This window comes from Pyxicephalus adspersus, chromosome 4 (genome assembly GCF_032062135.1).
Source record: "Pyxicephalus adspersus chromosome 4, UCB_Pads_2.0, whole genome shotgun sequence".
Lineage (NCBI taxonomy): Eukaryota > Metazoa > Chordata > Amphibia > Anura > Pyxicephalidae > Pyxicephalus > Pyxicephalus adspersus.
Window position 1 is genome coordinate 112,392,665 of NC_092861.1, and position 17,234 is coordinate 112,409,898.

At 36.3% G+C, this 17,234-nt stretch overlaps 1 protein-coding gene across 5 annotated transcripts in view; it reads right to left on the reverse strand.

Annotated features, from left to right (window-relative positions):
* Positions 1-12,356: 12,356 nt before the first annotated feature.
* Positions 12,357-17,234, reverse strand: part of ADGRG6 (adhesion G protein-coupled receptor G6) — a 108,184-nt gene continuing 103,306 nt past the window's right edge. For 4 of the 5 annotated variants that reach the window (XM_072409300.1, XM_072409302.1, XM_072409304.1 and 1 more), the window contains one exon: positions 12,357-17,010. In XM_072409300.1, coding sequence (XP_072265401.1) covers positions 16,832-17,010 — 179 coding nt within the window. In that variant the 3' untranslated portion in view covers positions 12,357-16,831. The remainder of the gene's footprint in view (positions 17,011-17,234) is intronic. The other variant, XM_072409301.1, reaches the window with a different exon arrangement.

Here is a 17,234-nt window from a genome sequence, read left to right on the forward strand (position 1 = left end):
CTGCCTCCATACCAGGTGATCAAGTGCACCTGTAATTAAATAGCTTTTGGTATGTATATAAAGATTTGATGATGTTAGATACGATTGTAGATGCAAGCCTCTATAATAATGTTTTTTTGTATTATGTTGTAGTGCTGATTTACTACTATCTCTACTAATTACATCCCTGAAGAAGCAGACATTCTGCAAAACGCGTCGGATGGTTCCAACATGTGTAATATGTACAATGTATTCAGTTCATATATGTTATGATGTTATTTAATTTTTCCTAACTTTTCACAATGGAAAGAGGCATGTATGATTTTAAATATATACCTTTTAGGATTATGTAAATGACGTATTATAGTTTTATGGTATCTAACTGCCGTCTATCTATTTCACCATGAAGCTGTTATTATAAGCCATCATTCTCTCCTTAGTTATGCAAATACTATGTTTTTAAAAAACCTGAACTGTAGCATTGAGCTTAATCAACCAGTCCGCTTTTCACCAGGCATTGAAAGTTATGCTGTCCAAATGTAGCATTTAATACATAGGCATTTAATAATGACTTGTAAAATTCACAAACATTTTATTATTCACATATGTCTGTATTATTCAACTGCTGGTAAGCAGCTAAATCCATTGCCCAGAGGCAGGGTAGAAAAGTTTGTATGTATTTTGTTGCCATGCTGAACCATGTGTGTGTTAAATCTTGCGCCATTGCATGAAAGCCTGAATTTGCAGCATTATTATCTTGATGGTTTGTGAGTAGGATAAAATACAAAAGTACAGCAAAAATGAAGTTCATTATTTTATATATATATATATATTTTAAAAAAATTTACATATCTAATATATGTTTTTTAAATTGAAAGGGGATGTTTAACACTGTTCTTGCATACCTTCTAGTAGGTGACACAACTTGTTTTTTTTTCCCCAGAAACATCAGTGCAGCATGCCCTATTTCACCTGTTGATAAGAATAAGCAATCGTTCAGTCTGAATATTTTACCATAATCCTCATGGCTACAATTTGTTGTTAGATGTTTGTCCACTGTGTGTGGGGGCCATTATAGTGGGGGATGAAGGTTTGTAGTGGAACAATACAGGCTGCTCTGAACAATCACACAATGATCAATGAGCAAATATGTGTTGAGTGATAGATAGAGGGTCATGTCCTAGATCCAACTTCTATGAAAATATAAATACATTTTCCTTTGCTGGTAAACCATAAAAACATGATTGGTCTAACCAAAAATAGTTTTTCAATCATTTCAAAAACATGCAGTTATGTTGATTGCCCCCCCCCCCCCCCAAAAAAAAAAAAAGACTGTATTAAAGACATATGACTATGGTAGGGACGTTAGGTGGTGAGCCCCTTTGAGGGACAGCTAGTGACATTACTATGGACTTTAATATGTCGGTGCTATATAAATACTGTGTAGTAATAATAATGTTAATAAAAGACACGCATTACATTTTTTCATTTTTGACTTTGCTTCCAGGACATCTTGAAAAACTGTTTATTTCTCATTCTTTTTTCTGGAAACAGGACTTTTCCACCCTTCAGATAATGAGCCTGCGAACTTACAACCATCGTTACTAAACAAACACCAAGTCTGTATCTTTATTTTTTTTCCGTCTAAGGAAATAATATCAATGACCTTAGGTCAGGTATTTCCTGATTTAGTAATTAAGCAGGAAATATCCTCCCTGTAAGTGAGGAACAAGGCAATAAATGTTTTTGCAATAATGTCAAAGTGGATGTGTGTCTATAGTGAATAGGGCTGGGTCTCTGAAATGTGTAATATTTAACACCTATTTATTTATTTGTCTTGTATAGTACATATTATAGGCTAAATGTTCATTATAAATATTCTGAATTAAGTAATAAAGTATATCTAGGAAATATTACCAGTACTAATATATTACTTGCTAGAAATTCACATTAGAAAAATATAACATATGTAAATGTATTCAGTAAATCTTATATGAGCTCTAACGTGTTAAATACATTTTTGGTTTTATTTACAATATTTTATTTCTGCCCTTTATCCAACCTGTAGAAAATGATACCTTCATCATATGAATCAGGTGAATACTAAATGGTGGTCTACTAAATCTAATATAAAATCAGCCTCTTTGGTTGCTTATTAGCTACACTATGATCAGACTATTTCATTACTAAAGGACTAAAGATACAAGAAGACCAACTGTACAATGAATTGCAATAGGGTGCACACAGGGATAATACCACAATATACCTTCTTTCCGCTAAGAGTCCAGACTCTCTGAGCCTGTTTTATTAAAGCTCTTCAAGGCTGGGGAGAATAAACTTTCATCAGTGAAGCTGAGTGATCCAGCAAAGCTGGAATGGATTTACTAAAAGTCATTTGATAGCAAATGTTTTAAATCCTGGACCAGATCCATTGCAGGATTGCTGGGCCACCCAGCGTCACTGGGGAAAGTGTATCCTCTCCAGCCTTAGAGAGCTTTAATACATCAGGCTTTATGCCTAATTACAAGTGAGCACAAAAATTACACATGTGGGACCTATGAAAAATAAGAAAAAATACTGGAAAGTTGACTAAACGGGGCTGTATTGTTGAATAAAGCTACTCACATCAGAATTTCCAGATCATCCTTTCTTGACACTTTTAACATAAAGGAACCCTTAAAAACTTTCAAATCCTTAATGAACCCCAGCAATATTTACTATATCCCCAGCTCATAGCACATTAGCATGGTGGTCAGTGAGAAGAAAGGATTTTAGATAACCAACCAAATTGTAGGTGTCACTAAAACTGACCTGAAAGCACAGATTGCTCATGGAACCCCTAGAAACTTCTGGAGAAACCTAGCTTGGAATCTAGATATTACTGCACATATATTTGCCAGCTGTTGGCCTAAACCTTTATAGAACATTATTATTTTCAAACAATCAGTGCATCAAAAATAGCTATAAAACTCTGTGGTTGTATATTTCAGTTACTGTTTGAGTAGCTTTAATAACGATACAAACCACCAGAAAACGAATATGAAAGCACATTGTGCAGTCTTCATCTGTCTTTTTTTCCGATAGTAAATACCTGCCCGAACAGACAGGAGTGGGAGAAACCCACAAAAGCTCATCCTGAAAATATAACTATTAGTGTAAATATAAAAACTATCACAGACAGTACTCAACGCTGCAAAATGCTGCAAATCTTTTCACAGCTTGTGTCCGCAGCTTCCTGAAGCTAAAAAAAAAGTGAATGAAGTTGTATTCAGTTTTTAAACAGGTGCCTAATGATTGATGACTATCAAGAGTTCCATAAATCACATAGGTGGAATTCTCTCTGAGACACGCTCCTTTCATGCTACAGGCCACTACCGTTATGGAACATTACATTTTCTTTCAAATGGTGCATCCAAAAACAAAAAACAGACACAAGTAATTAGCCTTTCCTTTTGTATTACTGTTTTTACTATTTTGCCCTCAGGTCTATTTAGTGCATTATGAATGTATTGTGTAAAAAATACAGTTTTTATGTTAACGACTCACAGAAAAGGGAATAAAAGTGATGGATATATAGTTACCCAGCCAGGTTCGAAAAAACATGGTCTATCATGCCCAGGTATTTATAAAAGTACATTTATTTAATTTAGCATTTTCCAATTAGAACTCATTTGCTATGTAAATATTCAAAAGTCCCCAAATCCTATTTTCTTTTAAAGATTTATTTCACGGACAACTGCGAGCAGCCAACATCCAGCAAACTCTTCATGTTTTGGGCACACCAAATTTTTTTCCTGGAGCCTTCATCCAGATTTAAAATTAAGTAATTTTCTCAGCCATACAGTGCTTAAAAATTAAAGTGCAAATAAACTTGTAAATAAAATATGCTCAACAGGTTTTCTAGATGACTTCCTAGAGAGGTCTTCCCGCAGTCTCTCTGACCAAAGCCTTCGCAAAATTCGAGGCACATGGTTTGGTTTCACAGAGCATTATGACTTGCTCACAAGACACACAACATGGGCTGCCATAATTATGGACAACATCTGCTAGATTGTACCAAGTTTGCCCACAGATGAGCAGTCACTAAAACAAAATATGTCACATCTGACCTCCAGAGTGGAGTTGCTTCAAACAGAGAAAATGTTATGAGAATGTAGACCACGGACTTTCTCATATTGTAGCAGACGGAGACTTACAGTCTGAACATTCTCAACCTGTTGTTGATTAAAATAAAAATTTAAAGCCCCAGCAACATAAGAATTAGGGGTCTTCTAAAGGCCATGGCACCTGAAAATCTGAAATCCATATTGACTGGCATTTTAATTGCCTTTTACAATTATTATTATTATTATTATTATTATTAAACAGGATTTATATAGCGCCAACATATTACGCAGCGCTGTACATTAAATAGGGGTTGCAAATGACAGACTAATACACACAGTGATACTGGAGGAGAGGACCCTGCCCCGAAGAGCTTGCAATCTAGTAACAATATAACTTAGTGCACTGTTGTTCTGCCTGATAGTATTTCTACCAGGATTCTTTTACTCTAAAATTATACATAACTGTTTTACATCCTGTGGTATTTTGTGGGGAAAACCTTGGAGGTTCTTTCTTGGATACTTGTACATTTATTAAATCATTAGATGTTCATGAGTGCAATTTGGTTCCATTACTCTGTTAATCTCCAAACTATTTCAGCAGGGTGTATTTTGGCGTCTCTAGTATCAGCCTTTGTTAGGCGACTATCAGCGTCCTGCTTCTAGCAGGCACCATTTTGAAATACTTTTTCTGTTTTCTACTTCTTTGTAGCTACTATGCTAACTGATAGGAAAATGTATTTGTAGTTTTTGGTGGGTTTTGGTTCTGCATATATGAGAAAGATACATTACTTGTTTTTAGTTGCTGGCTCACCTAACCTCGCCTCCCAGGCACAAAAGCTGCAGCACAGGTAGGAGATTGATGCGAAAGATGGCCGCCACCGTTTTAAAAAATGTGTAATGTGGTTTCTTTCTGTTGTGGGATAAAAGCCCTCCAAGAAGGGAGGAACTCAGAGCATGCTTTCCAGCTCAGTCTACTGTGCCTCTAATAGAGAGTGTGTAACAAAGGGATATGTCTCCATGTGGGTCAGTGTCAAAGGGTACTAGGGCTTCCTTAAGCAACGTGCAATTCGGTAATGCAACCAGGCAAATATCCCACTGACCATTACACTGCCAGCAATTTGCAATTTGTGCCTCTCAGGTCAGCTAATTCTGACACCAATTATTGTTTTGGCTATTTGTAAATGTGACATTCTTCCCACTGGCAGCAATGCAACCAGGCATTTATCCCACTGACCATAACACAAGTGTACAGTGATCTGTGGATGTGTGGATTGTGGCAATGGTTCCTTAAGACTCAAACGTTGTTTCAGGGGCTTTCCCCATCTTAAACAATTTAGAAGGTTGGATTTAGGCCACCAAGCAAAGAGAAAATCTCCTGCCCATTTGAGGTCAGTCCACAGATCATTCTGCCATTGAAGTATGCTGAGCGTGTGGCACAAAGGCCTTGCTCTTCAAGAGGCATGAGATATCCTGTCAAGAAATTTTTTGACCCTCAGTAAATGGAACCTAAAAATCCTAGGTTATGTAGTCTATAAAGAGCCTAAGGAAAGCCTATTGAGGGTGTATCTATCCAGACATCGAAGATAAAAACAAGGTTGTCCAGGTTTCCGGCATTTGGAAAAAAACGGTGACACCTTGGGTGATTTCAGTCATGTAACAAGGTTACCGGAGAGAGTTTTTGTCAGGCTCTCTTAGATCCTGGTACATTCAGACAACAGTTCCAAGAGATTCATAGAAGTGCAATGCGCTTCTATCCTATGTGCAATGAATGGGACAAGCAGTGGTGCTGCTTTTAATAGGAGAGCAAGATAGAGGATTCAATTCTATTGGGTTTAGGTTATTTCTGGACCTGAAGGATTTATATTCCTTTGTTCACACTAGGAGGTTTTGTATGATAATTGTGCAGATGACGCTGTCAGTCATTTGTCAGGCTAATTGGATGAATTCAATAGATCTAGCAGAAGCATACAGGCCTGTCTCATCCAGACATTCTTCCCGCTATGTTTAAAACCTCCAGTTCACCTGTCTACCCTTCAGTCCTTTCCACAGCTCCAAAGATGTTTAATAAAACATTTGTCACAGTGATAACCTTGCTGTGGTTCAGGGGGACAGCCTATATCACTACTTGAACGACGTTCTTTTGCTGACAATATCCAAAACCAAGTTGAAGAGTCACAAGAAGACTCTGACTCTGGTAAACTAATAGGAGAGTCAGTTGTGGCCTATGCGGGGAATAAAAATTTGAGGAAAATATTAATTACGGTGAAATCTAGAACACTTTTGCATTCCTATGAAGTGGCAAAAATGATGGTAAATATGCAGTATTTATATAGCCGTGATGTGTTGCACAGTGCTTTATAGGGGCCTTGGTCATGTCACTAACTATCCCTCAAAGGAGCGCACAATTTATTGTCCCTACCAAAGTCATTTATTTGAATACAGTTTTGGGGAAAAGCTAAATAATGGAATGCAGGCCAATGTAATGCAGGGAATTTCTAAGGCTGATGACATCCATTTCCATTGGTTAATGTACATTTTGAGTTCCAGTTGTGTTTCCTTGATCCTTGGGTTTGCTTCTTATTGGAGTATAGACTCACTGTACCTTGGTCATAGGGATAGGGGTGCAATTTGTCTTGGGAAATAGCTCTGAGGCACAGGACTAGGATTCCAGTCACCTTGGATGCCAGTTTTAAAGGTTGGGGAGCCCACAGCATGGGGCATCTCCTTTGGCTTTCCCATCAAAGATGGTCCACTCCAATCTGGTAACGTGTAGGGATGAGCGAGCAAGTTTTTAAAACTCGATCTCACTGCAAATTCGGCCGTTCACGCTTCCTGAAATTGTAAGCGAGAACGGTCGGTGTAAATTCGCCGACAGAGCTTGAATTTTAATAAAATTAAAAAAAATTTTTTTAAAAATGCGGGCTATGCTGAATAATGAAAGCAATGAAAGTTTTCCTCAGCCAATCAGAAAGCACTAGAGGTTTTGAATAAGAAGACTTGTCCCCATTTACCTCTAGGGCCGGGGATCGCACACAGGATTACCAGGGCTCCATGAATGAATGCAGCCCTGGGAATCCACTGCGATCCCCGAGAAACAGTTTAATTAACTAGAGGTTAATTAAACTGTTTTTGCTTACCGAAATTGTAGGCGAGAATGGCCGGTGTAAATTTGCAGATCGAGCCCGATTAAAAAAATAAAAATAAAATATGTGGGCTGTGCTGATCAATGAATGCAGCGTTGGCTGCATTCATTGACCAGCTCAGTGTGCGATCTCCGGCACTAGAGGTAAATGGGGACAAGTCTCCCCATTCAAAACCTCCAGTGCTCTATGATTGGCTGAGGAAAGCTTTCCATTTGAATAGCAGAATTAGGAGTTTTCTTGGTTAACCCATCACCAGCACAGGTTCCAACTACAGGTTTTTCTGTATTCAATTTTGGACAAGGAACTCGGGGTCAGCGTGTTTAAGTCCAAGTGTTAGCCCCCACAAGTGGGTGGAACGTCTTTTGCCGTGGCAGTTCTTCAAAGCAGTTGTGAAATTGAAACCTTCAGGAAAGTCATTCTTTTCAGCATAGGACTTGCCTCTGGTCCTAAAAGTTCTCAAAGAGCTTCTCTTCCATCCAGTCAAGGTCTGCTCAATAAGAAAATGGACTTGGAAGATACATTTCTTGACAAACTGTGACCATGACAACCAAGGTTTCAGAACTATACACCCTCTTGGAAAGGAGCCAGATTGCACCTATCTTCCTGAAAAGTATATGCATCTATCATTTATTATCTTGTTGAAGGTGTATTCTGTATATCACTCCAACTGGGAAGTAATTCATCAGCATTGAGACGCTCATTTTCAAGTTCTTATCAAAATTAGGAGGATTTTCTCAATTTACCTACAGAGAAACAATGATTTTATAGTTGTGGATGTTCTAGTCGGCCTCTCTAGCCGTCCTATATGGAGAACCACTGTATCTTTGACAGATTTTGCATCCTAGGGTTTTAGGAATGATGGAAGTAAAGACACACTCAACTAGGGAAGGGGCAACCTTATAGGCTTCATTTACAGAGGTTTCTGCTGAAGTGATCTGTAAATAACCAGTTGGAAGCCTCCAAACATTTGTTTATCTTTAAAGGTTGGAGCTTCAGCCCACTTTGGGGCTTCCATTTGGCAAGTGGCTCTTTCTAAGGAAAAACTTTGTTTCTGTGGCATTGTTTGTTTTTTCCCTCCCTATGTTTTTGGTTGCTACATCTCAACTGTGCATGCTGTCAGGAGGAGTGACAGGAATATGGAAAATTGTTGTCCTATTTACCTGTAATTTTCCTTTCCTGTAAACTCCTGACAGCATGCTTCCTTCCCTTATCCTGTTGCAAGCTTGTCAACGAACACCTGCAGGGGAGAGGGGGGTTACTTTTACAGCTTTGGTAAGGTGGTCCTATGGAGATCAAGGGGTGGAACTAACCCAACTGACTGCAATTCTTATGTAAATCTTATGCAAAAAATCAAAAAACTAAAACTGAATTTTTCACTGCTTACCAGTCCTTATATAAAAAAAATAAAAAGATGAGATGAGATTGAAGTTTGCTATCCTGATCATCCTGATCATGATCCTGATCATGATAAATGCATAGACTCTTCATCTCCCTTTGCATTGCTTGGTGCATTTTAAGTGCTTAATAAAATGTTAAATGGGTTAATCTTTGAAAAATTCAGTTACAGTTACAGAATATCCACCAATTGTTCAATACTATTCTGTCAACATTAGCTGGCATGGGTTACAGAAAGTATTCACTTAAATTAGAGCCCCTAATCATATTACAAATCCAATATAGCTTTTTGACACATGTAATTTTTCTACAATGGTAATAATGAACTAAATTTCTTAGTTGTAAATGTTTAAGTGAATCCCGAGGGCAATAAATTGTTACTGGACATTTTAAAAATATTACATTTCTTCGTATATATACATTTTTCAGCATTTCTCCTCATAGGCCGTGAGGCCAATACTACTAAAAACTTTTGAAAACTATTCGATCTAGCCAACTGTGGGAGATTGTTTTATTTGAAATGGTCTAGGTATATAATTTTTTATATGCCTAGATGAGCAAATGAAAACAAAGTTTATTAAAGGGCACAAGCAGCTGCAGAAAGGGTAAATATTGTTACAGGTTAGATACCTCCTTGGGGTGACAAATCTTCTAATCACCTAAACTGAACTCACACGACGTGAAATGAAAAAACAGTTCTTTTAGAGATTATTATGCAACAGATCAGGTGTGGTGATAGAATAGGGATGTTTATTTCAAGCAGTCTTCTTACAACTAACATCCAATGATGGTACTATATTTGGAAAGCACTTAAGAAAAACAGTACAGCATGAACCCTAGTATTGCAGTAGTACTGTTTTATATGAAGATACTCCTTCTTTGCTTTCTCATGTTTCATTTTAAATTCAAATTGAAATCTTGAACAAATAACATTTATAGCAGACATTCTGCTTGGGAAATTGCTGTTCTTTTCAAATAGTATTCCACCTCCATCCATGCTCAGAGTAGAAAACGACATGCTTTCAGCTTAGTGTGTTTAGTATAATTTCCTGTGCAGAATTCAATGGGAGCCTTGTAGTGAGGGAACAGCAGTAAAAAAGTAAAGCAGCGCTCTCCAAATGCCATCGCCAAACTTTGGAAAACTACTTTTATTAGCACATTGAAACCTTCCCAGATCAAAAGCTAAAGAGATCCTGGCTTATGCATTTCAGCCACACCCAACCTCAATTAAAGCCCAAATGTGCTAATAAAGTTATTTTTCTCCTTTTTTGGATAATATTTGGAATGCTTACTTTTTTTTAATTTGTTGCAGGTTGCCCATGTAATCACAGAATGATGTGCTGGTTGAGTGGTACTATATTTTGTTTTTTGCACAGGAGCAATGCTAAAAAGCATGAAGGTATGGCAAGTAATGCTATTATATACTATGAATTAAAAAGGCAATATCCTCTGGTAAGTGAATTTAGGGAAATATTACAACTGAAGAATGAGATTTGGTAGGTTTAGTGGTTTACGTATTTCATCCACAATGTTTACAACTACTACAACTGCAGTAATGGTTCACCATTTTTGGTTTAAGAATATTGGACATCCTTAAGATTAGGGAGAGTGTTGCCAACAATTGAGATGGTGTAATATTGCTGCTGTAGAATAGAATATTGAGCAACTAAGCAGACAGTAAAGAAGAGCAAGTATTCTGCAGTCTGCAATTACCAGTCCAGTCAAAGATACCGAGCACTATTGTTACTGCTACTAATTGTAGTCAAAATCTTTTACAATAAAATCAATGGAGTTAGATGTAATTTTTATTTAACGTTAGTAATGTAAAAACAATTGTTAAAGAGGGTTTGAGCACTTTCAGTCTTTTTTAGGGAGTTTTATCTTCCCTTGATGTGGTGGCTGAATTAGCTTTATTTTCTCAGACTAATAACTTTTAATCCTTACTATAAAAAGAGTGTCCTCTGCACATTTTGTGAGTTGTATTGAAACTTCTGTAAACTACTAGCTCCAACATCCCTATGTATTGGTGATGAACAAAGGCAGACATGTTTAACCTCCTGGGTGGTTCATTTCTGTCTGGATTTATATGTACATTGTCCTACATGAAATGATATTTTACAGTATAATATAATAGTATCAGTATAAAAAAGTTTGAAACACAAAGTCATGTCAAAATAATAATTAAAAACAATTTTATTAATTAACTATGACATGATTTTGTCTTTCAAACTTTATTATACTCATACTATTATATTATACTGTAAAAAACATTTTCATGAAAGACAATGTACTGCTTTTACACATATAAATTCAGTGTATTGCATTCAATACAGTTATTTTGTATTGAATGCAATTTAAATTCTCCCCATGCCCCTAGCAATGGCTGTACGCACTGATGTCACTGGGAACTCCCGAGGGACTGATCGAGGAAGAGGACGCAGCCAGAGGATTGAAGGACACTGGAGGATGCCGTTGGAGGCCGATGGGACCAGGTGTTTATTTTTTTACTTTTTTAACTACCCTGAATGTGACTCGGGGTTACTGTTTTTAGCGGGTTTTTTTTTACTCGAGTCACACTTGGGCTTACCACTGGGGAGGTTAAGGTTCAGACTGGGTGACAACCATGAGGCTGTCAGAAGCTGTCATTGATGAGGGTGGAAAAGTGAAAGTAGCTACTCTGGGTAAGTGTGTTATTTGCAGCCTTAGAGGTAGTGTCTGTATTAGTTTTCGTTTGATTTTCAACTGGTAATCCCATAAAAACCCAACACCTCCTGTATTAAGGAAGTTACACTCACCCCTTGACTATATCTATGAAGGAATGGCTGTAGTGCTTGCACACCGTAATTGCACAGTAGCTAATGGGATAAGTTGATTAAAAAATTAATTCTGCGTAAAAAAATTATTACAGCAGACTTTCACTCATATAAAAAACATTGTTGAATGTTTACCAGGTACAGTACATTCAACAGGTTTAACAGGTGCCTCCCACCCAGTGGCCAATGCAGCCAACAGTGAGCCCCTGTGCAAAACCGACTAGTAGAGCGCTCCTCTAACACTGGAAATGGTAATAAAGGCATGCAGGCAGATGCAGGACTTTGCAAGCTGCTGTGGGGCCCCCAGCTGGCTGAGGAATGTCTGGGGCCCTTGTGCAGTGGCATATTTTGAACATGTCTATCTCCATATCTCCCCTAGCTTCTACCTGGAAATATTATTATTTTTATTACACAGTATTTATATAACCCCATCATATTATGCAGTCCTGTACAAAGTTGATAGTCGTGTCATTATCCACCACCTGTGCTTTCCAAGCAATTCCTGCGCCTCAACAGCAAGATATACTGGGAACCTATTTAGTTTCCACTTTAGTGAGGTGCTCATTTATGAGCAAGCCCAAGAAGCAGGAAAAAAAGCAGGTAATTGATGCCATTAAAAGAAAGGAGGTAAGGGATTGCAGAGAATTGTATGGAAAGAGCCATAGAATCTGCATTTCACAACGCTACATTAAAGTAAGACCATACTGCAATGTAGATCAAAGTAATTATGCTAATGACAGACAGGTTGCATTACTGATCTCTTCTGGTAAAACCCTCAAAAGACAAGAATCCCAGCAGACACAGACTCGGGAGATGCACCTGTTTCATTTCTTATCTTTTGCAAAAGAATTTGTATTTATTTAAATTGTTTTAGACTAATTATGAGAACTCTTTTACTAAAAACACTAACGAGACACAACTTTATCAAATGTGTATTTATTTCAAAATATGACATTTTTTGTATTTAGAACAAGCTATACATCCAATGACTTAAATGAAGACATAATCCAAACAGTAATTTATCTGAATACAATGAAAGGCACATGTGGTATGCACTGTTCCACCAGATCCCCATGGTCAATACCACAGTCAGTTCCTTTCTTCAATAATACAACATGAAACTATCTAATTATTGATATGGTGAAGCTTAAAGAAACAAACATCTTTTGACACATTCAAAAAATAAATAAATATGTACATGGCTGGTCACAATGGCCACATCAGCATTGGAATTGTGGCTACTGTGAAACAGTACGGTAATAATAGGACTAAAGAATAATTATACTGTTCAATGAGGAATGATAAACAATAAGCTTGAAAGCTTAAACATAACTGGCTAACTCTAATAGTGACACTATTAACAAATATCATAATGGACCTTGACAGAATAAAATTCTACTACATGGTAGTAAGAAAAAAAAATACAAAAACATTAAAATGTAGCAACATGTACAAGTATGCTGACCGCCTATCTGTCAATGTAATATTATTTTCTTCTTTTTCTTTTTTTTAGAATAGGGAACTCACAAGAATGCTTTAATTGGGAAAGTTTAGTAGACGCAGAAAACATTATCATTACTCCCATTCATCTATGTTCATATTTTGTTGTCTGTCTACAGTTATATCAGGCCCTTACAGGTTTAACCTTTCCCATACTAAGCAGGAACTGACGACTGAAGAACTGGTCACATGATATAGATTACGGCAATGAATAACAGCAATTTGGTAATTTTGCTAGTCCCCTTATGCTCAGCCAGTATGTTTGGATGTAGCTGACTATAAACATAACTTTGAGCCAGAGATGGGATACTTGGGTAGATGTTGCAGAATTATTAATCTCTGAAATTATCGCACAGCAGTGAGACATTTCACATTAGGATAAATTGCTTGATTTTGTTTTTAAAGTTTACTGGATACAATAATGCTAAATTAAATATACTTAAAACATACATACAATATACTACATAGAATAAAACTTAATTACATAGGTTTGGTACAGTATTAAAGCACTGAAGCACATGAACTAACCTACTGGACCAATTTTTTGTGTTTTTTTTTACATTTCTTAGCCACTAATGAGAGGATGGTGTTGGGTGTAGGTCTACATTTTGTTTATGGGTTTCAAGGAGTTTCAAACTGATATCAGGCATTCAATGATGCCAGTATAGTATAGGGGAGTATAGTATAGGGAACTACTATGAAAAAAGTTGCACCACAATGTTCTAATATATTTTTAAAGTTTTGGTCTCTCCCTATTTTTTAGACTGGGAAAGTACAAGGAACATCTGTCTTGTTTTTATTGCCTAAGGGAAGGAAGATATGTTGGTGGTACACATGCAATTTAGATTTGTTAAATTTTTTTTGTTCTAACAAAATGGTTGACCTTTACATTTTTTTTTTGGGCCATCAAGAGAGTAAAAATTATAAACACTATTTAGAGGGATTTACAGAAATGATTGTAAAAATCTGACTGACTTAAAGTGTGTAGACACGTTAGAAACTTTGTAAGGTTTAAATTTTGTCTGTGTCCTTCTGTCTGGGTGACCCTAATTACCCCCTCCTTTGGAGGCGCTGTCACAAAGATAAGAAGTAATAGAAAATCTCCACTGTGGAGTGGTAGGCAGCAACAAAAATATGTTTCTACCATTCTCATCTCTAGTTAGAGTTAGGATTCACAGGACCACTATTGTAAAAAAAATATCAAAGTCTAAAAGCTGTATAGATTAAATATTAGTAATAATAGTACTGAAAATATTATCTCTTTTTTTTTAGCATTGTTTTATGTTAATGTTTGTCAACATTCTCTTACCAAGTTCTCCAACATACTGACATTGTCAGATTGGAGCAAACTATAAAATTGGTGTGGTTGCTATAATGGGTCACATGGGTTACATCCTTTTTTCTGCAGCTCCAACTACTTTAATACTACTGTCAAAGTTACCTTTTGTCCCAGCTATCGTCACTGGTATTTTGGAAAGATTTATCAAATAGGAAATTAAAAAATAGCATACTGAGTACCATCATTACATGTTTTATCACATATGGTTATTAGAAAATGATGTTCTGTACAATAGTGGCCCTTGAAAGGGACCCTGTCATCTTGCCTACTTGGGGGAAAGTGACAGTGTATCCATATTACCTACGTTTCAACTACTGGGCAGGAAAAAAAACTAATTATTACAAAGTGACCCCAGCACACCTTCAAGCTAAACGGTCTCAACTTCTCAGGTTAACAACATAGGCTTCTCTTGCATTTATTTGCAAATACTTGTTGAAGCCATGCTGATGAACCAAAGCACCTCTTTTAAGTGTTGTCCCTAGCTCTGAACTATCTTCCCAGACATGTATATAGCAACTAAAATCAGGCTTATCTTTAGGCAGTTTCTTTTTAGTTAGAGCTTTAGCAAAACACCAAAAGCCTAGAAATTGCCTTTTGCCTTGCCCATGTGTACCTTCCTCCTTTTTGCTAATTTCCAATTGAGTGGCTGTGGTTATTCATATTTTTCTGTTTGGTGGAGACAGATACTAGAAGTCTTTAACCTGTCATGTTCATTCAATAGGCTTCTGACGCTTTGCTGATTTTTTAAGAAGGGACTGAATCCAGGTCAGGTGCTCTTTTGTTGCCCTTAGTTTGTTCACTCTTTATAGGCCCCATAGTTTAGTTTAGTTTAGTTAGGAACCACACTTTATAGAGGTGATTAAATACAGTGGTATGGCTTCAACAGGAATAAGCCTTTATTTTAACCTAAGCCGTATAGACATTTTTTATTTTCGTGGCTAGCTTAAAAGTATGCCAGGGACCTTTTTTCTATGGTTAGAAATCTGGGCAACATCAAAAGAAAAAAATCACACTCACCTAAGACAAGGTATCGTATTAGCTTCTCACGTAAGTCTATGTGCCCACTGAGTGATTGTGGTGTCTGAGGGTTGCAGGAAGACCTCACAACTATAAGTACCCTCAAAATACAATTAGGCAGTGAGGAAATGTAACACTTTTTATGACAGTTGTCCTTAAAATACTAAATCTTGGGTGCCTTTCCACACAAAACCATGCACACCTAACCTCATCAAGTAGCTTAGAAATGCTTTTTACAATGACTGCAAAGGTAAATAAAGTAGTAAACATTTTTGTCTTTCTGCGTTGCGGCTATTATTTTTTTCTACTAAAACAATCTGATATCATTACAAATATAAACTACAAGGTAATAGAACCATTTGCAGTAATAAATTAAAATGTTTTTTTTTTAACAGATATGAAGTGGATTTAGAACAGTTTACAATTTGGCAGGGGCATGGCAGAATTGGTAAATTAATGAATATTACGCTGAACATAGAAAACAGAATACTGAACAAAAGTGTTCAAATTTGGTGTATCCTAATTAAATCACATTTACTATAAAAAAAGTAATATAAAAAAAACAATAATTGGAAGGAGCAAATAGTAAATATTCTCTTCTGCAATACGTGCCTAACAAAGTGCATTACAAATTCAACTGAATAGCTGTTCAATTACATAGCTTTTCACAGTTATATTAAAACAACAAACACATAAATAAATAAGAGGAAAATACATTAAACAAGCTTAGGGACAAGTCTTTAACAATGGAGAATGTCTGATCTGTGTATTAGGGAAGTCCAACCTTAAACAAGACATTTTTAAATAATAATATATTTCACACACAAAAAAAAATAGTAACAAATAAATTTAGTGTTGAAAAACGTTGTTTGCAACAGTTAATAATTCTTGTTAATTGTATTTGAATGTGACAGTTTTTGCAGGGAGACTAATTCTAAAATTTCATTAGCTTTTATATCACAAATGTACTTTATAGTATAATTGTTCAGTGCCCAGTGCGGTCATAGTGTGTTGTAATTTTCATACTGTAAAATTTATTCACTTAGGCTGCAGATTCTTTTCATTTCCTGAAAGAGATGCAATTCTTCAATAGCTATACATAAGCAATATTTGTCCCCTGAAAAATGCAAACTGCAATTTGGCATGAAATATTAAAAATGGCAAATACAATAAAATGGCAAATGAAACAATAAATGGTTGAACCGTGATCTTAATAGGCAGTATTTTTTTAATTATTAAACTGAATGATGTTTATCGAAATAAGTGTAAATTTGTCATGAGATGTATTCTCTCTGGACCTAGTTTAGGGGATAAGAACAGTTTTTGTCATCCCAGGTTTTTCTTTGGACCACCAAGATGACACAAATCGGGAAAGTGCACATTTTAGTAGATTGTAGAAAAGAGGCACTCTGACTTGCATTTGCTGGAAGATTGTCTCTGAAAGGAAAACTCACAAATGTCACTATTTACATTCCCTCTTGCACAAATTGCCACAAAGCAAGAACCCAACATAAGTCTACTCCGGCCTCCTTTTGAGTCCTAGAATTTGGTGCTATGGCTGAAAGAATCTGACATAATGATATTCTTATAGAAGTTATCAGAGTGGGGGTGGCAATAGCCCTTGACTTTGTCGATAACATGATGAACTGGAAGAATTGACGTCTGTTCACCATCCACTGGTGTAAACTTGATTGAGGATCTATCCCCAAATATGTAACCTAAAAAAGAGACATGTAAGTAAGAATCTTAACTTGAACTAGCATGTAATTCTTCTGCAAGGAATCTGAACACCTTTAACTACTTACAATAGCGTTGCCATTTTGATAAATTCATGTAAGTGATTAACTTTAGGTGACATTGATTTAATTAACAAATATTGAAAATTAATATTTGGTAATCTAACATATTATTAGTATAACAACTTTAGGAGCTGTATTTATAA